The sequence below is a fragment of the Microplitis demolitor genome, chromosome 3 (assembly GCF_026212275.2).
Source record: "Microplitis demolitor isolate Queensland-Clemson2020A chromosome 3, iyMicDemo2.1a, whole genome shotgun sequence".
Taxonomy (NCBI): Eukaryota; Metazoa; Arthropoda; class Insecta; order Hymenoptera; family Braconidae; genus Microplitis; species Microplitis demolitor.
Window position 1 is genome coordinate 20,181,452 of NC_068547.1, and position 25,866 is coordinate 20,207,317.

Here is a 25,866-nt window from a genome sequence, read left to right on the forward strand (position 1 = left end):
TGGATACCTTCCTGTTTCCATGTTTCCGTTCCATCCTGCCTCCTCTAATAATTTAAGAAGTAATGTCCCAATTACCCGTGGTCATCCGTCGGCTAAAGAAATTATTTTGCCTAATGATTACTACTGGATTGCTCAAAATATTGGATACCCTGTCACTAATATTTCTGATCCTAATTCGGTAATTATTATTATCATTATTTTTATTGTAATTATTATTAACAATAATAAATTTATTTTCCATATATAGTAACATTAATAACTTTTTTTATAAATTTGCTCTTTTTTTCTCATCGTAATCTTACCCCCTCATTCTACATTACCGTACCCAATTCAGCACCACTCAATTTTTGTCCAGGTGTACTTGTGCCTGTCAATATTTTCCAATTCTCTTAAGTATCTTGGTGATTTGAATCTCGTACTGTACATGGAGCTTAAGATTCTCACATCTTCCTCCTTAATTATTTTACCCTGGTAGTATTCTAACCCATCATCTCGCCTTTCCGCAATTTCTCTGCTCTCCTCTTTCCTCAAAATTCTTTTAATCACTTAATTTCTACCACAATCTTTTCAAATGTTTTTCCCACTTGGATGGCCTTCCGTTCAGAATTCCCATGAATTTTTGCTTGAAGCAATTTTCGTCTACAGTTTTTGCTCTGCATTTATAATGTCTGTTAAATATTTACTCGATTTCTTTTTGAGAAGCATCCTTATGTTTTGTATGCCTGCTTCATTTCTCCATAAATATTTTGGCATAATCTTTACCAGTCCCAGTCCCACTGCTGCCTTACAGTCTTCATTATATACTGCCTCTAATTCCTTGCTTCCTTCCCAATCGCGTCTCTCCCTTCGATATAAAAGTTTCTAACTTCACTGACGTATTAACATACATTTTATACCTCAACATACTTCTATTCGTTTGATTAACGAGTCTCTAAACTGCATTAAATGCTTTTTTTTGCTATATCTGTTCTATTTCTTCTCGCTATTATTTTTTATTATTATTATTATACAATATATTTTTATTCATTTTAATGATCCTGAAATTGACAGATAAACAAAAAAAAAAAAAACTAAAAAAATGCATATGTGGAAAATTAACAAAACTATAGGTGCAATTTTTCCAAATATTTTTTTTTTTCATAATTTATCATTTTAAAAATAATCCAAAAATTATTAAACGTCGGCTAGCTTTAATATTATTTGACCCAGTAAGCATTGAATAATAAAAAATTTATTTTTAGAATTACGTAACATTTTTGGAAGTACCGCGAGTAAACTGTGACTGCATCTCTCATTCAAATCCACTACAAGTGTCTCAAAATTTTTCAACACCGACTTCAACAGAGCGGCCGACTTTTATATATCACGATACCCAAGTTCCGGGAGGATCGAGACAAGCCAATCAATCACCCGAAAAAAAATCTTCCAATAGTGACAGTAGCAATTTAAGTGCCAACAGTTTGACTTATTCAGCTTCCACAGAATTGAAGCCCGTTAAAAACAAAAGTATTGAAGTCGGACAAAAAGAAACTCAAGTGAAAGAAGAAAATGATAATGATGACGGTGAAGAAGAAGACCAAGATGAAGATGAAGACGAAAGTGTCGGAGACGAAGATGAAGACGATGACGATGAAGATTAGCAAGAAGATTCAATTAATATTACAACTTAATTTTATTTTATTTATTATTTTCCTCATTTTAAAATAATATTTACTTTTATTGCATTATATTTGTTCCATTAAAAAAAAATAGTTATTTTATTTTATTGTCTCCAATACAAACGTTACTTTGAATTTTTTTATTTTGTTTCTAAAAAGTTAGTGGTTTAAAAGCCGACAGCCGAGTCATCGGCCACGAGGAAAAGATGATAGAGGATTTTATATGATACGGCGGCATACTTCAAATAGAATAGACAGTATAAATGAAAAGTTGGTTATAGTGCCCACCCATTATCATTTAGAATTACAATCATCAACGACATTATCATCAGCATCGAAATATACAACTGTTAGATCCAGCAACGTCTTAATATATATCAGTTATCTCTGTTTAATACATAAAAATATAATATTGTACATTGAAAAAGAAGACCGCCGTGGGTCGGTCAGGTGTTGTAAAATTTTACTCGGGCACTGCGTAACATTAAACACTGATTAACCCAAGAATTTTTATTATACGCGCCGAAAACCCACCGTATGCATACACAATATTGTGACGGGTTTATTTTTTCTATCTATGCACAGATAAAATTTTTTTATGTTTACTTTGAAAATTAACATTTTAATATTTATCATACAACATTAATAATACATTTTTATTTTTTTCGAATTTCAATGTTTTACATTTTAAAATAAAAAAAAAAATTAAATTATTTTTTCGTTAATGTTTTTTTTGTTTAATAATTCGTGGAGTTTGTAACATTACTGCGATTTCGTAAAATTTCTAAATTACATGAACAAATATGAGTGTACAGTTAAAAAAAAAAAATAAATAAATAAATAAAAAATAATTTTAAACAACTGGTCACGGCCGGTCAAACATCTAAAAAGATACTTTACTTATACTTAAATTTAATATTCTGTATGTTGATTTTTTTCATTTTTTTCCTAAAATTTTTTTTAATTCACTTTTTTACTTCACACTTTTATATTTTTTTAAAATCCCAATACTCATTTTTTAGTAAATTTGTTTTTGAAAATACGTCCGCTCATTTTTTTATTAAAAATTAAATAGATACTTTACTTACTCATCGTTTTTTTTTCTTTTTTTTTTTTTTTTTTTACTATATAGAAAATTTTTCATCACTTGTCACTGACTCATAAGTTAGTTAAATAAAACCGAAATAAAAATAGCTAGGGAAATATTTAAAAAAAAATATGAATGAATCTTATTCACTAGCTGACGAGTTTAAACTGCGTAGGACCAAGAAAAACTGCCAGGTAAAATAAAATCTTCAAGGTAATAATTTTTTCTTCATCTACATGTCACTTTTTCGCGAAACTTCGAAGCAAAATATTCTCACACGACATGGAATCCCCAGGATCCATCAAAAAACGTAATTCTCTATTAAACAAATATATTCGCAGAGATTTTAAAAAAAGTAAAGTTTAAACTTAAACATCGGGCTAACTTAATATAAGTAAAGTAACAGTAGTAAAATGGGCGGTGACCGGGACTTCCTGGTTTATTTTTCCTAGTACCTTTGCAAGTAAGTTAGTTTTGTAACAAAGTATAATCCACAGGTACTTTATTGGTTAAAGTTTAAGAGTAGAAGGCGTGTCAGGTTGCCTGTTAAAACGATCTTCTATCCAATCCAAATTCCGTTGAGTGTAGCAGCAGGTGAGGACCAATGGTCTAGCAGGTCGGCCATACACGCAGGCCCTAAATGATCCTAATAACCGGTAATTATCACCTGTGTATCTCGGTCTCCCGGCTTAACTTGACGATCCCCAGAGTGGGTGGCTGATTCAGTGAATATGACACGTCGTACGATCTCTTAGACTACTCGGGAGTCGTCGATTGTTCACCGGCTAGTGTGAAATATCACGACCAAGTGTTACAAGTGTATCTTGGTTTACATTCCATCTCACTTTGACTCGTTCTGTGTTAATAGTTACTCTTAACTTTTCTATATACGTTTAAGCGAGTCTTTCATCTTCATCTTCATCATCGTCATCATCATGCTCAACAACATTTTGTGATGTACTAGAAGACATTACTTGTTGATGATGCTCACTACCACGTACATACCCACACATATCTATGTATAAATATATATATATATATATATATATATATATTAAATATATTTTAACAAAGTAAGCGACAACTGAGGAGTAATTATTTTGTTTAGTCAAGTGTTAGTGTCTTGGCGTAAAACGAGCCCGCAGGCAATTATTAAATCACGTTTCTAATTGATAAATTCATCAAATAATAATATTAACATCATTATTATTATTATCATTACTATTATTATTACTATTATTATTGTTGTAAGACACGTAATGTATGTGACTTATCATTAAGTATATAATTGTAAATATACATTGATAAGAGATATTTGTAAAAGAAAAAGAAAAATAATTGTGGGTGTGGGTGTTAACGTGTGAAAAAAAAAATATTTATATATAAGAAGTTTTTGAGATGCAATCGACAACTTCGACGTTAGATCTCGATGGATCTACGGGGAGGTCGTCTGGGTGCTGCGGTGATGCTGATCATCATCGCAATGGTGAAGATGATGAAGAACGATCCGAACGATCGAGATCGTGTCAATTGTCTTTGTCGTTGGAAGATCGTGAACTGTGGACCAGATTTCAGACAATTACTAATGAAATGATTGTCACTAAAAATGGAAGGTATTGATTTTTTTTTTTTTTTTTTTCTACTCTGTTACTATTAGCTTAGTTTTTGTAGCTGTAAAAATGTCGAGTGATAAATATTTTTTAGGGTTTATGAGTTTTATTTAGTGAATGTGTTATTTCTTAATTGCAGACGAATGTTTCCAGTCGTAAAAGTTGTTGCGAGAGGTCTAGAACCCGCGGCAATGTATACTTTGCTTCTGGAATTTGTACAGATTGATCCGCACAGGTAAAAAATATTTTGGGAAACTTTTGTTATTTAAAAAAAAAAAAAAATATGAGGAAAAAACAATTTGCCACGAAAATTTTTTTTTAATCTTAAAAATTTAAATTTTTATTCGAATTTGCGATTTTTAATTATTCCTTTTTTTGTATCAAATTTATATCGGTCAATTTTTAATCGCCATGTGATCCATTTGTTCATGAACTCTTTGCAGACTTAATTTTAATCACACAAATATATTCGAACATCTTTAAAAATATTAACTGATAAAAATTATAAACCAATAAGTTAAATTTAAAATTAACCAATTTGTTTTAAATTTTAAGTGTACAAGGTTTCAATAAGAAATGAAAAAATAAATTTTAAATTATAAGTTTTATTCATGAATGATTTTAAAATTCATTATCAATTTTATTCTTTTTTCGATAATTATTTTGAATTTAATATATATTGTAAAAAATCTGAAGTGAAGCGGATTGAATTCAGAATGAAATATATTCCGAAGGGGAGTTTATTTTAATATTAAAATTCCGAATCAGAGATTCCCGGTTTTTTACAGTGCATGGCTTTGATCAAATTTTCAACCATTTTTTAAGTTAAATACGAAATTTTAAAATTTCTAACTCTTGAATATAAAACTCTAAATTTAGCTTTAATTTCTTGTATAAAAAATATAAAATAGATGGAAATATGTCAATGGTGAATGGGTACCAGGTGGTAAAGCAGAAGTAGCACCACCAAATCCTATCTATATACATCCAGAGAGTCCAAATTTCGGTGCGCACTGGATGAAAGAAGCAATATCATTCGCTAAAGTTAAACTTACCAATAAATCTAATGGTAACGGTCAGATAATGTTGAATTCTTTGCATAAATATGAGCCCCGAGTACATTTAGTTCGCGTAGGTGCCGAAGAACAGCGGACTGTAAGTTTTTAAAAAAAATTATCTCAAGATTAAATATTTATACTGTAAAAAAAAAATAAAATTGTCTCCTTCGTATACTTGTAGGTCCTAACATACAGATTTCCGGAAACTCAATTCATTGCTGTGACCGCGTATCAAAACGAAGAGGTCACAGGACTAAAGATAAAATATAATCCCTTTGCAAAAGCATTTCTGGACGCTAAAGAACGGCCGACTGATCAGCAAACTTATCCGCAATGTATTTTATATTTTTTATAAAAAATTATCTATTAATTTATTTATTTATGGACATGATAAATATTTTATTTAATTTAATTTAGATACAAGCGCTTGGTTTCTTCCGCAACCGGCAATGAGTTATGAATACGCTCCTCCGTCGGCAATAGCAATGACTCAAAGTCAAGTATCTAATTCATCGTGTAATCTGTCAAATACCTGCACAGTATCACCAGGAAGTCATAAAAGTTCATGTAGAACATCACCTTATACTATTAGACATAAATATCTTCAAGAAGGTATTACATTATTCCTTTTATCTTCTCATAGAAATATATCAATTAAAATTTACAGCCACTGGAAGTTTATTATATTAAATCAGCAGAAAATTTATATCCATAAAACAAAATTTTTGTTTTTTAAATGATAATTTTTTTCTAGAATTTTCAGAAGTCAAATTTTATAAAAAATTCCATCTACATGCTGTAACATTTTAATAATTTATTTAAACTTATAGCTCATGTGTTTTAATGTAAATAATCTTATTTTTTTTTATAAATATATAGAACAGAGCCGGGTAAAATGGGTCACTAAAAATAAATATCGATATTATGGGCTTTAAATTTTTCATACTTTTTTTCAATAATTAAATAAGAAACTGATATTATTCTTCGTAGTCATTTAATGTGGGGTAAAATGAACTTTAAAAAAAAAATTTTTATGCACAAATACACTAATATGAGCAAAAAAAATTGAGAGCTGATTTAATTTAAAAATTTTTGTGGGATTACTAAATTTTAATAAAATTTTGTATATTTAGAAGAAAATGTCGATCCATATGGTACAGTACCACTACTTCATTCAGCGTACGTAACAAGTAACTGGTCACCACGAAGTCCAGAGCCGCTGCCAGCATTAAATCCATCATTACCACAAGAATGGCCAGCATCGCCGCTACCGTCACCAACTTCATCGTCACCAGCACCTTACACTCACTTGTCACCACTTGGAAGACCTGGTAACTCCTCAACAGTACCAACAACTTGTACATTTTACATCCCCCAAGCTCCATGCAACACAACTCATGACCACGAATCATCAAACTGGCTACATCCCGGGATATCCGACCAAGTGGCCCAGCAGCAGTCATACTTGAACCTAAATCTCCATTTGCACCATCAGTTACCTACTTACTCACCCCGTGGTACGACTCTCCAAGTGCTTCAGCAACCCAACGACATCACGCAGCATCCAGTCCAGGAGCACGGATACGATCATCATGGTTACCATCAGTCTCCTGATCATACTCATCCCGATCAGACTCATTTGCTCGAATTACATTCACATAGTGAAGCAACGTCAACAGCGCCCACTGATCAGTATGACCCCAAGAGCCAGGGTCAGAATCACAGTCACACTCTAGCTGTGTATCAAGACAACCAAGAAAACGAGACACGAGTCGGCGAAGCGAGACGTTACATTACCAGCGTTATTGATCATCGTCATTCTATCGTTTCCACTCCGACTGCTGCTGCAACTGCTGTTGGTAATCAAAGAGATCCTAATACTGGAGACAATCAAACCTGGACTCCACTCACTCCGCCACCAGTTACACAAAACCCTAGTATTTGACGGAATAATAAATATAATACACTACAATATATTGTTTTGTGTTTTTAAATAAAAGTTTAAATAATCAAGTTGTAGAAAATTTCAATATATATAAATAATTTTTGTTGTTCAATAATTAATTAGAGTTAACTGATCTACATTCCGTCCGTTAAAGTAAATATTAATAATTAATAAATAATTGTAGTCTTTAAGTAGACTTGTACATAAAAATAATTAAAGCAATAAATAATAGTGCGTTACAATAATGAATCACTTTAATTATTAATTTTAATAAAACAAATAATTTATTTTCTTATAAATAAATTTTTTAAAAAGATTTAAGTATTTTATTTAAATTATTAACAATTAATAAATCACATTAATTAAAGTAATTAAAATTAACCGAACCAATGATTCCCCATACAATCACGAGTCCAGGGTGTTTGACACATCCAACACCACTGAAAACCACATCCGGCACGTGTGCAAACCATGTGCATGCATCCGCCTAAAAAATAAATTAAAGTTTATTTACAATAGATAAATAAAGTAAAATAAAAATAATTAATAAGTACCATCACGTTCTGTTGGCGTACGACATTTAGGACATGGTTTAGTTGATTTTTGAATTGTTTTTGTACTTGCGTCATCCCATTTAGCCTTTAAAAAATTTTCTACAATAATTAAGTATAGATTTAAAAAAAAAAAATAATTTGAAAGAATAAATTTTACATCTTTGGCTCGCGCGGGATCAACAGAATAACCAGACCGTAACTGAGAGCTAGAAGCAATAGATTGCGGGGTATCACATTCTCCAAGATGATAACCGCGTAAACATTTCATACAAAATACATATCCACAGCCACCGATACACTGAATTTTTCTGCAGTCTTCTTCAGTTAAATTATCACTTGGCGTCGGGGGTATTATTCCCATACCGCAGTCTGGCTGCGGACATAAGAGACCACCAGCTCTCAGTACGTATTCTTCAGCTCCAAAACGTTGATACTGATCATACTAAACAACAAAATAAATGGATTTATATTTGTAAAAACCATTATTAATAATTAAAATTACTTGAGCTGGTGTTAATAATCTAAAATGATGAATTTCGCGTATAAATGAATCATCGCATCCTGCAGGACACGGTAGCGTATAGTAACCGGTACTCTCGTCAAAGTCAAACTGACGTTCTGATAGTTTAATATGACAATACTCTTTGAAACAATCCAGACAAGTGACATGAGCTGCTTCACAAGGAAATACCAGGACTGTTTCTCTGTTTAAATTCAAACAAAGAAAATTATTTGATAATTAAATACTTTCAAATACAAGTACCAGTATTTAAGTAAATATTAATCATTAAATGAAGCACCTTACGTCAGTGCAAGCGAGACAGGGAATTTTTCTGAGATTCGGTCTTATGAGGTAAAGAGGAACCGCTTCGTCAGTTTCGCCTCTGCTGGTGTGATTTGCGCACTTGAAATAAAAGTGCGCATACGGAATTTGATTGTCGGAATAATTATTCGGTCTATTTGTTATACAGTTGTCGTTTTCGCAGTGGACTGTTATGCGATTTGGTTGCATCACATCCGGCCATGACTGAGGGTCGCGATCTACTGTGACGGCTCCACTGCCACATAAAGCACAGCGCACCCGTAATTTTCCTGCTTCTACTGACTTACAAGGTGTCGAACAAAATACGTAAAAGTGGGCACGTTTTCCTTGATGTTCTACAACAAAAATTAATAAAATTTAGTACTTAATTGTAAAAATATTAAATTGACAGCTGTTAGAATTTTTTTCGTAAATCGCTAATTAATTTTATGTAGATTTGATAATTACCTAGTAATAATTAAATAAATTTATTATTTTAAATAAATAAGCTGCGTAATTATCAAAAATTAAATATTAATTACAGCGTAAAGTACCCAATTAACAGCTTTTATATATTTAATTAATAAAATAATTGTTTGAAAAAATTTTTTCAGTAAGATGTTTATAGAAATTTATAAAAAAACTGGAGACTAGGTAATTTACCCTGGAATAGTTATTAATAAAACCTTGATCAGAAGCCTTTGATTCAACTTTATCCTGATCATTTTGATCAATTTCATTAAAAGAAAGATCTGAAAGTGTTTCATTCATTGGTTTGCTGCCAGTATCATCATCTAACTCTTGAATTGATGGAGTCACACCAGTGTGATTAACAGGCTTACGATTTCTACGAGGCGCTTTTACTGCATGGAGGATACTCTGCTGTCCTAAATCACATTCCTGTAAATTAATTTAAATTATATGTTTATCATTTGATTTAATTATAATAATAGTTTTAATAACCACCTCAATAATCGTCGAATTATGTAATTCCTTGCCAGCAAATATTATTTTTATATCCTCAGCTGGCATTCCCATCTGCGGCGCCAGTATTTCCTTTACATTTTTTATATCCCATTTAGGATCTAAATCAACAGTCAGTGTGCTTCCAGTATTTGTTTTTATATAAACACTCAATGAATTTGTTATCTTTCGTTTTCCGAACCATATCAACTCCAACATATTTAATATCGCATTTCTTATTATTGACAATAAAAAATTCATTATTATATCATTTATTTATAAATTATTCATTGCTGAATAATCTGTAATCAAAAATTAATTACAAAATCAATCAATAATAATAAAAATTACGAAACTAATTATTAATAATTACCTATAATTAAATGATCCTGAAGTTAGCAGACAATTAATAATTTTCGAATTATTTTTCAACTAATTAATTACTAAAAAAACAAAATATAAAAATATGCACACGTAGAAAATTAAAAAAACTATAGGTGGAATTATTTAAAATATATTTTTTTTTTGTTTATAATTTATTGATTTTAAAAAAATCAAAAAATTATTAGATGTCAACTAAGTTCAGTATCATATAATTAAATAAAAAAATAAAAGTATTTTTGTAAATAAATAAAATGTATATAAACCTTAAGATATATTTTTATGAAAATCATTTAGAATATAAATTCTTATTTACAATTCATGATTATTACGATTATTACATACTATATATGTATATATATATATCTATATAGATTTAACAGTTGACGTAATTTTAGAATAGACATACTGGCAATTCGACTAAAACAAAATAATTAAATATTATTAAAAAAAAAAAACTAACACTTATACACTCAACTAATTACCTAAATAATAATAAAAATAAAAGTAATAGTAATTTTTTTTAGTCACATAAATAACGACGTTTGTAAACAAAAAAAAGTGTTACGTCAACTTTGAGGTTATTTGTAAAAATGTCTTTCCATAAATGACAACTTTGAAATGTATGATAGTAATTAAAGAAATTATTTTTTATTTAACTACACGAGACGTTTATTAGCATAATTATTATTGTCATTGTTTTTTATTATTTAATTTTTAAAAAATGGCATCTGGTGCTGGTAAGTTTTTTTTTTTTTTTTTTTAATATATTTATTTATACAATTTCATGATATAAACTTTGAAAAGTATTATAATATGAATGGTTAATTAATAAATTGTGATTTTTTTATTACAGAAAACACAACTGATGAACGTACTGAGGCAGTGCCAATTCAAACTGTTAGTAATTCAAGCTCCGAAACTGGACATGTATGTACTTATATTTATTCTAGTTTAAAGACAGTTTATTTAAATTAACTACTCGTTTCTAGCGTCTTTCTCCTTCTTATATTTATATTTCATTAATGAAATTATTTTAAGACAAGAAATGACCTCCTCAGTAAAAAAGCTTTACTCCAAAATTTTGTCAGAATTATTTTTTTACATTTTTTACCTGAGATTGTTATAATATATATATATATATATATATATATTGTCTAAAGAATTTATTTAAAATTTTGGTCATAGAAATCTCAGCACAAAAATTTTAAATCTTCAACACCATCAAATTTAATGATACTGAAGTTAGCCAACGTCTAATAATTTTTTTAAAAATCCGAAAATTGACAATTGTCCATAAACTTCAGGATCATTCAAATTTAAAAGGACCAATACCGCGAAAAAATTTAAAAAATTTTTTAAATTAGCATGTTTATTCAAGTTTTATCATAAAAAATATAATATATTTATATTATATACATTTTTTTATCTTTTACAAGAGAAAAAAACTTATGTTATTGCTCCTGCAATATTTAAAAAATTTGAAATTTTCTTCTGAAGACGTTAGTAATTATTTATTAACGATTAAAAATTTGTTATCTTTAATGCAGCGTTTCAATTTGACATTTAAAATTTTAACAAACTCTAAAAGAAATTTGTTAATACGACGACTGATAACAACAACATTACTTAAAATATTCATAAAGATGTTGCTATGAATTTTTGTATGCTCTTGTTATAATATACATATATGTATTGATAACAATTAATATTGAAGGATGTAATCACATCAATAAGTAGACTATTATATAATTAATTTTATGTTCTTATAGAAAGGAATTGGAGATAAAGAAACTGAATTGAGTGGATCAGTGCAAAAAAAATCACGTGCTGAAGTTCAATTATTACCAACGAGACAATACTTGGATCAAACAGTGGTACCGATTTTGCTACAAGCATTGTCGAGTTTAGCTAAAGAACGACCAGAGGATCCAATAAGTTACCTCGCTTCCTACCTATTAAAAAATAAGAGCCAGTATGACAACAGTGGCTCGCCACCAGCTAGCCAGTGAATAAACAAATGAGGATTACGAAAAAAATAACGATAACATTGACATGTTAAATTTTAAAATAATATACATACAAAAAAAAACTTATTTATATTCTTGTATTAAAACTAAAAACTTAACGTCTTCTAACCACTCAACTGATTAAAGGTGATTTTTATTGCCGGTAATTTATAACGATAATAATAATAATAATGAAATAAAACTTGTTGATTAACTTTATTAATTATTTTTTTGTCAATTTATATACATATACATATACCTTAAGATATATTGTGACACGTAAATAATTAATTAACTGAAGTAAAGTGACTAGTTTATTTTACTGATGGTCACTTCATAAATTATTTGTGATTTAGTTTAGAAATCATTTTTTCCAATAAATTTTTTTAAATTGAAAAACCATTTTGTTTACTTTATTATATTTAATTTTGTAGATGTAAAAAATGTAGGCAACTAGTTGCTTAATAATACTTTGCAATCGGTAAATATTGATAATACTTTGCCGCCAATTGATTTTGATTTACGATTTTAAATTTTTCTCCTATTTCTAGTAAGTTATTTTTCAAATTTCTAAATTTACCGCACAAGTGATAAGAATAAGTAATAAACTATCGATGAAAATAAAAAATACTAGTATACTTTTTAGTCTAATATAATTATTGACACAAGTAAATTTTAATGAAATTATTAAATTTCAATTTTGAAATTTCGCGCCAAGTTGGCGCCATTGCGCATCTTTGTATTAAAAGTTCAAATGTTTGCTGAAGTGAGGGCGGTCGATGAATCGCAAAAGGAACTGACTATACGAGCGATAACTAAACCCCGCTCGTTACACTGTAAAAAAATTATAGACCCAGTGTAGTGTAAAATGCCTCGGTGTAAAAATTTTGGTGTGATAATTACACCGAATCCCGTGTAAAATTTAGGCAGTGTGAATTTTTATTTTTTACACCGCCAAACGTGTAAATGTACAATTCATGATAATTTTAATGCCTAATAATAATGACATATGTATATATATTAGGGTGGTCCAAAATAAAAATTTTTCAACATACATATATATATATATATATATATATATATATATTAGATCTTGTAACTAATGGGTCATTTCAACGCTTTTTTAAAAAAGTCAGCTCTAATGTGATTTTTTATTGATCAATTGTTTAAAAAATACTGCTTTTTTCTTTGTATTCTATCGGAATTCGTCTCGAACAAGATTTCCGATACTAAAGACATATTTTTTCAAATTCATTTATTATACTAGGAAAGGATTATAATGGATTAAAATATATATAAATAAAAACAATTGCTTTTAATTTCCGAAATTTATTAACAGTTTTATTATACATATCAATTATGCAGTAGTCACTTTTATATATTCATTTACAATAAAAATTTAAACTTTTAATTTACGTCAATCATGAATTTTTTTTCTGTTTAGTTAAAACATAAAATTTTATCGATTTTACATACTGTAATTGCTAAAATATATCCACTCAACATAACATAATATATTTACTTATTCCTATATAACATTACTTTACCATTAATATTTATAAATTTTCATACTTTTTAGTTCAATTAATCAATCTTTATAGATCATTTATTTAATATTTCCATAACTTTAGATAATTAAAATAATATCCTCGCTATATAATAACTATTCCATTTGTATATCTCGTAATCAGATCTTTGTAGTTAAAAAATTCAAATTACATTTGTTATTAATAATTCATATCATTTTTTTACGAATCTATAATATTGCCGCATTGTATCCTGCACTCACTTTCCACAATGGTACGCGCTACTATTTATTATAATTATAATCATTGAAACATATAATTATAATTATATTGCTCAATGATGTAACTAATAAAAATATTAATAATAATAATAATTATCAATAAGATAATCGACTATTAACATATTTAACATCAGTATTAATCACCGACATACGAGAATCATTAACGAAATTGCCCATTAATTATTTATATTAATTTCAGATGTTACTTTATTATATATGTATTTATATATAAATATATTTATATAAATTTTTCTTATTAATTAACATTACAATTAATAATAAACACTATTATTATTATTATTATTGCTTAAACTTTTAAAGCCGAATAGAATTATATTCTAGGATTTGGCTTAATTATTAACATAATATTATGATGACAATTATTTATTGATGTACAATTCAATTTATTTATTAACTTATATCATTAATATTAAGTAAAAATTATCAAGGACACTTCTCAGATCTGCTTTATATTAATTTATTGTTTTTTTTATATATATATATATATATATATATTAAATAAAAGTGCAATTACTTTATTATGAAAAATTTTTTTTTCAAATTTTTATTTGAATTTTCAAGCAGATATTTTTTCTAAATATATATTATATATACCAAACGTTATTTTAAGTAGATTGCAGAACACTTGTTTGTTCACGGTACTTATATATTATTAATATAATATCTATAGTAGTAATTTATTTATTAATTAAATCAAATGTTGTTATATACAGGCAACACGAGTTACAATTCAAATCATGCCTAAAAGTTTCAGTTATTTAAATTAAATATAATATAGTATTTCGTTAATTCAACGTAATGGGCACATGATTTTTCTTGTATTTTTTTTTTTTATTATTATTATCAATCATAATTATATAACGTATAAATATAATTCTTATAATAATATATATGGCAGATCTAAAAAATAAACGAAAATATAATTTAATATTTTTCATTCTTTGTTTTACACACACACATATATTTATATATATATTTATATGTATGTAATGAATTAATGATAATAATCGTTAAGTAAATCTCTCATACAGGCTCTCATACATTCATTACTTATATTCGTTTAGTATAGATGTAAATATATGAATGTATATGATACTAAAGGTAACAGACATCTGACAATTTTAATATATATATATTTAAATACTATTGTCGACAATCGATGTATGATAGAAATATTGGAAAATAATAAATCGTCAATATTTAATCATTTTTATAAAAAAACGTCTATAAATAAATAATTTATATTGAAATTAATATGTACAGAAATTACATTCAATTGTATAATGATACAATTTTTAATTGTATATATCTAATTGTAATTAACAATCATAAATGTAGCAAACATTTGAAAATTATTGTAATTTTTAAATAAACGGATGTAGTGTAAATTAAATTTCAAAAAATGCATTATTTATTTTTTTTATTTATAATTTATACAAATAAATTTTTGAAATTCTTATAGACGCATTTTAAAATTTTTTCCTCTAAGTATTTTATATTTTTATTTAAAATAAAAAAATGATTAATGTCTACTACTTTCAGTATCATATATATGAATATATTCTATTAAATTTATGATTAATAATTCTCGTATTGCAATAAATGATAACAACAGATTGATTTTTTGCTCGCAATAATAAGCAATTAAAATAAAATCGTGATGATAACTGTCATAAATACTAACAACAGATCTTTCCTTATATATTTATTGTTCATTTTATTCAATTATTTTATTTAATATCGAAATTTATTCATTTTATAAAATACTTCACAAAACGTACGTCGAATTTCACACGATAATTAATTTATTTATCTATTCAATTATGAAAAACAATTCCACTAGACTTTTAAAAGACAAAACTAATCAGAGAATATCATTTATATTTAAATTAATAGTAATAAATGATTGAATAAAATAAACATCTAAATATAATTATAATAACAAAATTATTGAGAGAAAACTCAAGTGAAAGAAATGGATATTTCTTTGTGAGTTTTTAAACAATATTGCACTTTTTACCTCAGCCATATTGCTGATCTATCCTCAAATAGATTTATTGACAAATAGATTTTATATTTTATTAATTATAGTTACGATAATGATAATATTAATGAATTAATAAAAATAGCACTGGCTAATTTTATTAATACCTCTCTTAATCGTCTTTGTAATTTATATACGCAAAAATTGGTAATATATTTATTATCTATATAAAACTTAATTATGTGTAAATATTATATATTTATATATATATTGCGTCACTAATTCCAAAAGGACATATTTTTATATGCACTTCTGGTTTTGGTCTCTAAGTTTAAAACCCAAAATTTTTATTCAACAAAACGATTATAAGAAAAAAAAAAAAAAATAAAAATATGCACATGTAGAAAATTTTAAAAACTATAAGTGCAATTTTTTCAAATATTTTTTTTTTTATTTCATCGTTTTGAAAGAAATCCAAAAATTATTAGACGTCGGCTAACATGAGTATCATTACAAAAAAATTGGTAATGAAAAAAAAATTATATAATATCTTTTGGCAGTAGTCGCTAAGCTTAAAACCCAAAGGGAGTGTAATTTTTTTTAATTGCTGATCATATTGTCAACTTATTTTAAAGCTAAAAATTTTTGGCCATTAAATAAGTCTAGAAAAAAATTGGCAATGAAAAAAAAATTATACGCCCTTGGGCTTAAGAGATCTTTCTGAAACCGAAAGGTCGTAAAAAAATATAAGGCCCTTTGTAATTAGTAACGCGATATATAAATATATATATAAAGAAAAAATATAAGAAAAAGATATTGTAGACGCCATATACCCAGTTGAAGTGTAGCTTATCCACATCAAGACTTGAATGGTATGAAGATTATGAACTCGAGCCGATTTAAAACTTGTACTTCTTGACGTAATTATTCTTTCAATTATTGTTAATATTTAAACAAATTATCAACTTGCTGCCGTTTTTTATTTATATATAAGTACTCTAGGTCGTATTTACACGACCTAATGATTTAAATATGATTCTGATAATTCGGAGCAAAATAATTAATTGGTACCAAAAAAATAATGAATATTAAATATATGCATTATTTTTTTTTTAATTTCAAATTATTGATTGATCGATTGATCGATCTATTGAATAAGTTTGAAACAATAAAACCATATATATATTTGATTAAAAAATATATAAATTATCTTTAGGAGACAGGATGGATAAGCTTGAACGAAGAGGGCTGGTGACGCGTGGACGGCGAATACTCTCAGCTGGGTGGCGAACCATTACGCGGATGCTGTGTCCAGAGTCCAGGTGTTAGCACGGGGCGAGTGGATTCCATTGTTAGCACTCCAAGCCTACAGGCCATCGACAACCAGGGTTAACAAGAAAGAAAAAAAAAGAAAAAAAAAACAGTATTGTTAGTAAATTATGATTTTATTGAAACTATTAAATATTAATATTATTATTTATTAATTTATTAATTAAGTATTAATATTTTATTTAATATTATTATTATCACTTTGTCTAATAGCTTGACAGCTTGAAAAGGAATCGAGTTAATGAGAAGCAATGATTTGTAACATAAATGCTTATGAACAAGATTTTTTTTTTTTTTTTAAATTAATTAATTAATAATTAAATAAATTTGTACTTTTTTAAAAATGCATTGCTTTACACCATTTAATTATTAATTAGTGTGAAGCAATTTATTTATATTTAAATATTTATAAATAAAAATTTACTATTTTTATAAATTTGTTTTAATAATTAATTATTATTAATAATAAGACCTGCATTGGTTAATTGTGTTCAGCAGGATTTAATAAACACAATGAACAGTAATTGATGAAAAAAAAATTTGATTATGGCTCGTGTACCCTCCCCGCGCATAGGACAGGCAAAGAGACTAAAGAATATCTAGGCTTAGTTAGTTAATAAAAAAAAATCTATTATTATTATTTATAAAAATGATTAATTAATGATATAATTGAGAAAAAAATAGTAAAATAAATAGTGTCATTCGTGAATATTAGATTTATATAATAGACTTATCTATGAGCTGCATCCAGCTCACAAATGGATGCATTACGCGATATTATTTATAGTTTTTATAAATTTACATAAATTATTTTTTTTTTTTAATTAATAAGAAGTGATTTTAATTGAGACATTGTTATTTATTGAGTTATTTATAGTTCCGAATATTAAATAATTAATTTTATTATATATGTTAACCACCGAATTATCCACCGATTTTAGAGGCAGCTTGGGTGTGCACCTGCCACCAACATAGCAGAGCTATATAAGTGACATATTATTGTTTAATTAGACATTAATTAAAAAATTGTTATTACCTACAGCACATATTATTAATTGAAATTATTATGATGATAAATACCATCAGCAAGCGGTTGAAAAGGCTTTCAATAAGACACGTGCCATGTAGGACAGATTTATTATTATTATTATCATGTATTATAATTCAAGTTCCAGGCATTTTAGAAGCGTAATTTTATAATTATTAATTAATAACATTGTTTTTTAATGAGAAAAAAATTATTAAAAGTTAGTGTCAACTTGGCCATGTGGAGCATTTGTTTGTTAGTGTAAATAAATTTATTAATTATTATATATATTATATTAATAAATATTAACAAAAAGATGGTGCTCTGTGCAGTTAACTAATTTATTTAAGATTAATTTATATATAAATATATGTGATCTATGAATGATAATTACTTGCGTCTATGATTATACAAGGAAGTAAATGAATAATTATTAATAATTTATAATTTGTTAGTATAATTCGTTAATTAGGATGGGACGCCAGCTTTTAACAACAGCATCAAACAGCTAAAAAAAATTTTTCTTTTTCATTAAACCTTTCACTCTTCATCAATTAATCATCAATTTGATTAATTATTTTTACAACTAAATTATTTATTTATTAAATTCAAAAAATTTAAGTTGTTTATTATCTTATACGCAGAAAAAAAATAATTTCTTGCGGCAAAAAATTTTTGCATTATAAAGTGAAAACAAAAATTTACTTGGTGATAAAAAAATTCTTATCAAAAAATTTATTACAGCCATAAGAAAATTTCTGTTTTTAATTCAAGTGCAGAATATTTCTGGTGCTAAAAATTATTTTTTTCTGTAGTAGAGAATATTGATTTAAAATTTTTTAATTAATGTACAATTTTGATTGTTAGATATATATATAGATATATATTTGTGTAAATAAATAAATGTTGGTAATACATACATGATTAATTGATAAATAAATAAAATGGTTGATCGAGTAAAAAGAAAACGTTCGCGTCACACCACGTAACCATCCCTCTTAAATCTGTTTTATAAAAAAACATTTTTTTTTTCACTAATGTATTCAAAATAATTCTTCATCATTAAGTATTTTTATTTCATATAAATATTTATTCAAATATAATAATCATATAATTATAATAATAATAATCAATAATGGTAAAATATTATTATGTATATAAATTTATATATATATACAAATTAAAATAATGGAAGGGCAATAAGTGTTCCACAGGCACAAGTTGCCAAATAATAATTGATAAAAATAATAATGATAACAAAAAATGCAAAATAATATTAATGATATCCTGGAAAATTTATAATTTTTAAATCTTAAAATAATAAGCACCAAATAAATATTGTATTCTGCCTTATTTTATACACTGCCCAAAATAATTTAATTGCTAAATAAATAGTATAATTTAAATTTTAAATAAAATATCTAAAACAATAATTTTTTTGTTGAATTAATGGGCAGTGTTGGATCATTTAGTGGGGGAGGTGCGCACCCACCTGCAAAATAATCCTCGCGACAACCTTTTGTGTATATAATAATAATAATAATAATAATAATAATAATAATAATAATAATATAATTTTTTTTTTCATAAACGTTTTCGTCTTACGGTGGCGGTAAAAAAACAAAAGCTAATAATCGAATGACCTCTTCTCATACATCCTAATTAATTATTCAAATAATAATAATTAATTTATAAATAAAAATGAATTGCTTAGACCTAGGAGCGGGGAGTTGCGCCAAAGTACGATAAATAAAAAAAAAATCTTGTGTTGTTAAATATTTATCATTTTCATAGTAAAGATCACTTAGTATTCTCAAGTTTAAAACACCTTCTTATAAATTTAGCTTTCCCAATGTATGACTTAAAAAACTTATCATTGTATCTTCTCAATCGAAAAAATTATTTAAATAGCTATAGTTTTATCGAGAAGACTCAATGAGTTGAGATATCGCGAGCAATAAAACAAAAATATGTTTTTATTTAATTTTTTGTTAATAACGTAATACTGCTGGCAACCGACTCCTGGACGTTATCAACCATAGAGGAAGCTGTCCTTAATTATTTTTTTTTTTTTAATTAAAAACTGACAGCGACAGGTACACAAACGTAGTCCAAACTCTTTTTAGTTTAATTACATGGAAATAATTTAAAAAAAAAAATAGAAACAATAATAATTACAATATTTCTCACGCTTGTAAATTATTTACTACGAGTATTACGTAAAATTTTTTTTGTGTGAAATTTTATTGCCAACAAAAAAAATATTTCAAAAGAGTGTTCGAAGTCAATAATTAAGTGTGAGAATTTCGAGTATTTCAGAATATCAAGTGATTCATTTAAGTATTTTAAAAAAATTTTTACACAACTATTTTATCAGTGCGAGTGAGGACTATCTCATACATTGGTTAAGCGAGTATGAAAAAAAAAATAGTAATCATATATATATGTATATATATATATATTATATAATCTATTATCTATTATATAAACATAGTAACATATTATAATGTATAGGCTTGTGCAGAACTAACCTTTCCCGCGGTAGGCGCGACTCTGTGCTCAGTATTCACGAGAGAGCGCCTGCCCTTTGATAAGGGTGCTCGCGAATTTGACCAAGGTGCCTACGCTGCTTTGCAGCGGCTGCTGCACCTGTTCCCAACATACAACATCGTCAGTAATTTTACACGCATTATATATGGCCTTTTATTTATTATTTTTCCATTGCTGGTCGGTAGAGCCGCAATCATGCACTGGATAAACTAAATCCTCATTTATTTATCATAATTAATAATAATTATTACTTTTATCATTATTATGATTTGTTTTATTTTTAAATAAAATTTTATTATGCTTGTGGATTATCGCTAATTGCAAGAAATAATTATTTTTTAAAATAATAACTGTAATTATTATCTTGCAGTTCGCTGATAGCTAGAATACTAACACTCATAATCTTAGAAGCGATAGTTTTATAATTAGCAACTTAAATTTTTGTTTGAATACTGTAATTTAAAAAAATGGTAATTATTTAGTTTATTAATAAATAGTATATGCTGTAGTTTAATATCGCTTTGAAAATATGAGTGATAGAAAAATAAAAAAAAACAATTTATTAAGTCAACAAAATAGTTTTAAAAAGTTATAAATATAAAAATCTATATAAGTAGTGTGATGTTTTAATAAAAAAAAATATCTGCTGCATATTGCGGTCTCACTTATATTTATGTAAAGTATATGGCTAAAAAAAAGATAAAACGTTTGAAATGTCTCCTATATATTTTGATTCTCAAATGAAATCAGGTAATTCATAGTACGCAAACTTAATTTATATAAATATATATGTATATAACCAGCCATTTACACTCATACGTAACAATAAGTATTAAAATAAATTTTCTATATCCTGCACTATAACTTCAGTAATATATATATATGTATATATACATATATATGTATGCATATATACATATATATATACCTATTTGATTTTAATATTTATTACTATAAATTACTGACGTTAATTTGAATTATAAAAAATAAAATTAAATATATCTATAAAATAATTTACATAAATATCTTGCGTGATAACGGTACATATTTATATATTATAAATATATATATTTGATTTTTATTTACCGTCAAAGACTAATCTTTAAAAAAAATCTGGTCTAATGAGTATCATCAATAATTTGTCACTTGCTCATATTTTTGTTCATTAAATATACGCTATAATTTCAACTAAAATAAGAAAAAAAATCGACGTGAGCGTAAACTAATCAAGTCTTTCGGATTATTTTCACAAGATATGATCTTCAACGTCTAGTTTTCGTATCGATACATCATATATATATATTAATTTATATTTAAATAAACACCTACAAGTATGTGCTAGAACCATCAGTCCTCATAAGATTAACGCGTTTTTAGTTTTTCGTTTGGTCCCTGGGTATCCTTTATTTATTTTTTCTTCACCTACACCTATGGTTTGCCTAAAACCCTACGTACAGCCTACCTATCACCGACCGATTTATATATTTGTATATATATTTTTATTAAATTTATTTATTTATTTATTTAAATACATTTTATCTCGGTCTCTCGTATCGATTGTGTTAATACTCAAATAAAATCTCGCGTTAAATTTAACAATTAATATTTTTTAATCGGGATTAATTTAATTAATAGAGATTATTATTTATTTTAATTAATTTGATGGTGGCATTTGTATTAGAGTTTTCTTATTAAAAGTTATTAGAGCGGATGTAACGTGGGCAGACATAGTACAGAGATTTGGTAATTAAAATAATACAAATTAACTGTAATGTTAATTAATTATCGTTGTTGTTATTAGGATTATTAAAAAAAAAAAAAAAAACGCGGGGTCAGCGAGTCAAAGGCGAACCAATAAAGTTAGTCATCGTTGTTACTTTTAAATAAATTATTTATTATTTTTTTTTTAGTCCACGTGTTAGACTAAACCCGGGGAATTCTCACTCGAGATTCTAGTTATTACGTTGTAGTGTTAATTCGACGCGTCTTAGAAAAGATAAATTAAAAGAGCTACAAAACCAACTAAATACAATTAATTAATTAATTAAAAAAAAAAGGATCAAAAATTTATCAATTATAAAATTAAAAAAAAAAAAAATGAAATAATAAATTTAACTTTAAGCGGAATTTTCATTTCAAGGCAGGATTAATTTATTTAACTACCTAACGAACATCTTTAGTTTTAATTAGTAACGGAAACGCGAAGATAAACTGTAAATAAAAATCTATAATACTCTAATATATACTCGTAATCTATACATCTCTGTATATTTTTATTTAAAAATCTCATAATATTTAAAACATAAAACTATTTAATGTCTAACTAACAAAAAAAGTAAATTAAAATAATAAACAATGAATGGCCTTTGATTATTGCATTGAGTAATGCACGAGAATGTGCCACATGACTGGACGCCCCGCTTGTGGATATGTGCGAGGATCCGTTAGAGAGAGTATATTTTCGTTTGGTATGTTATGTTAAAACAACGTACTTACAGTTACGATGTAAGTATGCGGACGCGTATAGTGCTTCTGTGTAGAGATTGCTTAACGGGCTAACGGAATACTTTATACTATTATATCTTACTACATTTACATATATATTTATATATATAAATGTATGTGTGAGAGTGTGTAATGTGCTCTACGCCGGAAGAGCAAATATTATATTATATAAATTTAACTACAATATATTCACAACTATTAACTACTATTAATTCAATTTATACTCATACTTTACTTTATTTTCTTTATCCTTAAAATAATTCTGGCTTTATTTTTTTTTTTATTTGTTTCCTATCCGTAATTATGCTAGATAAAAATTGTACGATTGCCTAAAGTATTCTGCTGCCCTAGTACGCACATGGCAACTTCACAATAAAACAAAAAAAATAAAAATAAATAATAAAATAAAACAATAAAAAAAAACTTTGCTCTTTTTTTCGACTAGTATTATCTACATCCTCGCAACAACATTCAAGAACACCTGGGTAATGTGTGTACCGAGTGCAATAAAAGTTCATTTATAATTCTTATCGATAACCGAAATAATAATTAGAAATATTATTATTTATTATTAATAATAATAATAATAGTAATAAAAAAACTAGCGTCTTACGTGTCGTCAAAAATTGAAGCTCAAGAGTGAAAAAGAGAGCGAGGGTGTATAAAATCTCTAAAAACAATTACGACGCGACTAGTAAATGACTGATCCAGCTATTTTTGTTCAATCCTACATACTACGCCTACGTCCTAACGTAAAAGACACAATTAAATTTAATAATATCATTTTAAATTTATTCGTTATTATTTATTCTTTCTTCTTTATCTACTGCTTATATCTCTATATGGCCCACTCGGCATCATTATCATCATCATCATCATTTCTGTACCGATTTAACTATTATACACAGAAAAAAATATTATCTAGAGTCAAAACAATATTTTTTAAGACAAACGTTTTCGAGAACTAAGTCAAGATTTTCTTGAGCCAAGAGAATTTGTCTTGGTCACAGATTTCGGGAAGTCTACGGTTTCCGTGGCGCCGCCAAATGACAGCGAATTCTTGTAGAACTCGATGAAAAAAGACTTTTTCAAATATCTGTCTTCTTAAAAAATGGACTAATTCAGACGTTTTTTTTTTTCAAAATTTTCGTCTTTAAATGTACCTCCCAGAAAAAAATACAAAAAAAATTAAAGATATTAAAATCTATGAAATTTTTAAGTTTTTTTAAAAAATCGCATTTTCTCGAAAACTAAGCGAGATATCGAGAAATTTTATTCTTTAAAAAAAGTCTTATTTCTTCGAGTTCTTTGCCCGAGATTTCTACTTTATCCGAAAAAATTTCAAAAAAAATTTCTTGACTCGAGAATATTTACTTTCACTCGAGAACTTTTTTTCTGTGCATTGATAAAATAAAAATTGATCTAACCCTATTAATTAATGCGCGAGTAATAATTCAACAATGACGATGTCGGTAGTGGATTAATAACAGCTAGATAAAGAAAAAGAAAAAATAATAATATAATTTAAATTAACATAAGAGTGCAGATAATATTGTTTTCTGTTTAAAAAAAAATTTAACCGAGCTCGTGGCCTAGCGTCAGCGAGCAAACAACCCACCAGAATGGTCAGCGTACTCGGTGAGAAGAGGTGATGCTGCCAATGCCGCGTAGTTTGCGTAATCAGCGTAAGGTGTGTAAATTAAACCATGTGGATCACCAGCAGATAATATTGATCCTGGTGGCCCTGAACCATTTAATAGTGAGGCTGCTGTTGTCGGGACGGATATTCTCGGTGATAATATTAACGGAGCACCTAGTGGTGCATTTGGTGATCTCATTTGCGATCCTAAACCAGGAAGAAGACGTTGAGTTTCAGCAGCTGCTGCTGCGACACGTCTCCACTCTTCGTCACACGCTGCAATGTCAAACGCTGAAATTTTAATTATTAGAATGTGTTCTTTGTCTTTTTCATTAGGCTGGATATTATTATTATCAATAATATTATTTTAAATCAATAAACATCAACTGTCTTTCAAGTACACTGGGCATTAGTGTTTTATTTCTTCTTAAAACAACAACAATTTTGTAAATAAATGAATCTCCAATTATTATTAACAATTTAAATTACAGTAAGTTTTTAAAACATTGGAGGAAGAGAGTTTATAAATTATATGCATAATGATTAAATATATATAGATATATATTTATACTTATATGTGTATGATTTACTGGGCTTTCATCAACAGAAGTACTGTTGAAAGTAATGTAATTTAAAAGTTTAAAAAAAATTAAACGGTTTATGAGCTTGTTTGGGTTTACGTTTCACTAAAGCTGAGCATAGTATACATCAAAAAGTCTAGAAGTCTAATGTAAGATTAAATTTGATTTAGACGATAGACTTGGCAACGTACTTACAGATTGCGTGTGCAAGTTAAGCCTGTCAAGCAGCAAAGTCTAGCTAAAAGTACTCTGCATCGAACTCACCGAGGGCATTTTAATGAAATAGAACTGTTTAAGCTATATAGAAAATGTAATTTAGAGTTTCGCGACCGCTTTGGCACTCTTACAACTCACCA

General features: G+C 27.1%; 5 protein-coding genes across 12 annotated transcripts in view; 3 read left to right on the forward strand and 2 right to left on the reverse strand.

Annotated features, from left to right (window-relative positions):
* LOC103579207 (uncharacterized) overlaps window positions 1-2,458 on the forward strand; it is a 50,125-nt gene extending 47,667 nt beyond the window's left edge. For all 5 annotated transcript variants that reach the window (XM_053737195.1, XM_053737196.1, XM_053737197.1 and 2 more), the window contains one exon: window positions 1,242-2,458. In XM_053737195.1, coding sequence (XP_053593170.1) covers window positions 1,242-1,640 — 399 coding nt within the window. In that variant the 3' untranslated portion in view covers window positions 1,641-2,458. The remainder of the gene's footprint in view (window positions 1-1,241) is intronic.
* A 1,444-nt stretch (window positions 2,459-3,902) lies between these two features.
* LOC103579206 (T-related protein) lies at window positions 3,903-7,491 on the forward strand. The gene is made up of 6 exons (XM_008560540.3): window positions 3,903-4,358; window positions 4,495-4,590; window positions 5,267-5,510; window positions 5,595-5,748; window positions 5,831-6,025; window positions 6,547-7,491. Exons 1-6 carry the CDS (start codon window positions 4,144-4,146, stop codon window positions 7,356-7,358), a joined length of 1,716 nt encoding a protein of 571 aa, XP_008558762.2. The 5' UTR covers window positions 3,903-4,143; the 3' UTR covers window positions 7,359-7,491.
* A 133-nt stretch (window positions 7,492-7,624) lies between these two features.
* LOC103579205 (E3 ubiquitin-protein ligase parkin) lies at window positions 7,625-10,276 on the reverse strand. Of its 2 annotated transcripts, none has more exons than XM_014444233.2 (8): window positions 10,152-10,276; window positions 9,681-9,912; window positions 9,401-9,614; window positions 8,713-9,070; window positions 8,415-8,616; window positions 8,070-8,354; window positions 7,913-7,997; window positions 7,625-7,845 (listed from the first exon to the last, which is right to left on the reverse strand). In XM_014444233.2, exons 2-8 carry the CDS (start codon window positions 9,894-9,896, stop codon window positions 7,736-7,738), a joined length of 1,470 nt encoding a protein of 489 aa, XP_014299719.1. In that variant the 5' UTR covers window positions 9,897-9,912; window positions 10,152-10,276; the 3' UTR covers window positions 7,625-7,735. The 2 variants fall into 2 exon arrangements, with proteins under 2 accessions (XP_014299719.1, XP_053593291.1); XM_053737316.1 differs by lacking the exon at window positions 10,152-10,276 and adding an exon at window positions 10,051-10,141 and having other exon boundaries at window positions 9,681-9,979.
* Window positions 10,277-10,442: 166 nt separating this feature from the next.
* Window positions 10,443-12,290, forward strand: LOC103579204 (protein dpy-30 homolog). The gene is made up of 3 exons (XM_053737387.1): window positions 10,443-10,798; window positions 10,915-10,988; window positions 11,831-12,290. Exons 1-3 carry the CDS (start codon window positions 10,783-10,785, stop codon window positions 12,068-12,070), a joined length of 330 nt encoding a protein of 109 aa, XP_053593362.1. The 5' UTR covers window positions 10,443-10,782; the 3' UTR covers window positions 12,071-12,290.
* Window positions 12,291-15,077: 2,787 nt separating this feature from the next.
* LOC103579203 (protein held out wings) overlaps window positions 15,078-25,866 on the reverse strand; it is a 40,934-nt gene continuing 30,145 nt past the window's right edge. For all 3 annotated transcript variants that reach the window (XM_008560534.3, XM_008560536.3, XM_053737834.1), the window contains exons 6-8: window positions 24,909-25,220; window positions 20,767-20,884; window positions 15,078-17,245 (exon numbers count right to left, since the gene is read on the reverse strand). In XM_008560534.3, coding sequence (XP_008558756.1) covers window positions 20,802-20,884; window positions 24,909-25,220 — 395 coding nt within the window. In that variant the 3' untranslated portion in view covers window positions 15,078-17,245; window positions 20,767-20,801. The remainder of the gene's footprint in view (window positions 17,246-20,766; window positions 20,885-24,908; window positions 25,221-25,866) is intronic.

Coding starts and splice junctions, on each gene's coding strand:
- LOC103579204 (XM_053737387.1), top strand. Junction 10,989..11,830: donor CAAGCTCCGAAACTGGACAT/GTATGTACTTAT, acceptor ATGTTCTTATAG/AAAGGAATTGGAGATAAAGA.
- LOC103579205 (XM_053737316.1), bottom strand. CDS start 9,938: ATGAATTTTTTATTGTCAATAATAAGAAATGCGATATTAAATATGTTG. Junction 8,355..8,414: donor GATTATTAACACCAGCTCAA/GTAATTTTAATT, acceptor TTTGTTGTTTAG/TATGATCAGTATCAACGTTT. Junction 7,846..7,912: donor TACGCCAACAGAACGTGATG/GTACTTATTAAT, acceptor TTTATTTTTTAG/GCGGATGCATGCACATGGTT.
- LOC103579206 (XM_008560540.3), top strand. CDS start 4,144: ATGCAATCGACAACTTCGACGTTAGATCTCGATGGATCTACGGGGAGG. Junction 4,591..5,266: donor GTACAGATTGATCCGCACAG/GTAAAAAATATT, acceptor AATATAAAATAG/ATGGAAATATGTCAATGGTG. Junction 6,026..6,546: donor ACATAAATATCTTCAAGAAG/GTATTACATTAT, acceptor TTGTATATTTAG/AAGAAAATGTCGATCCATAT.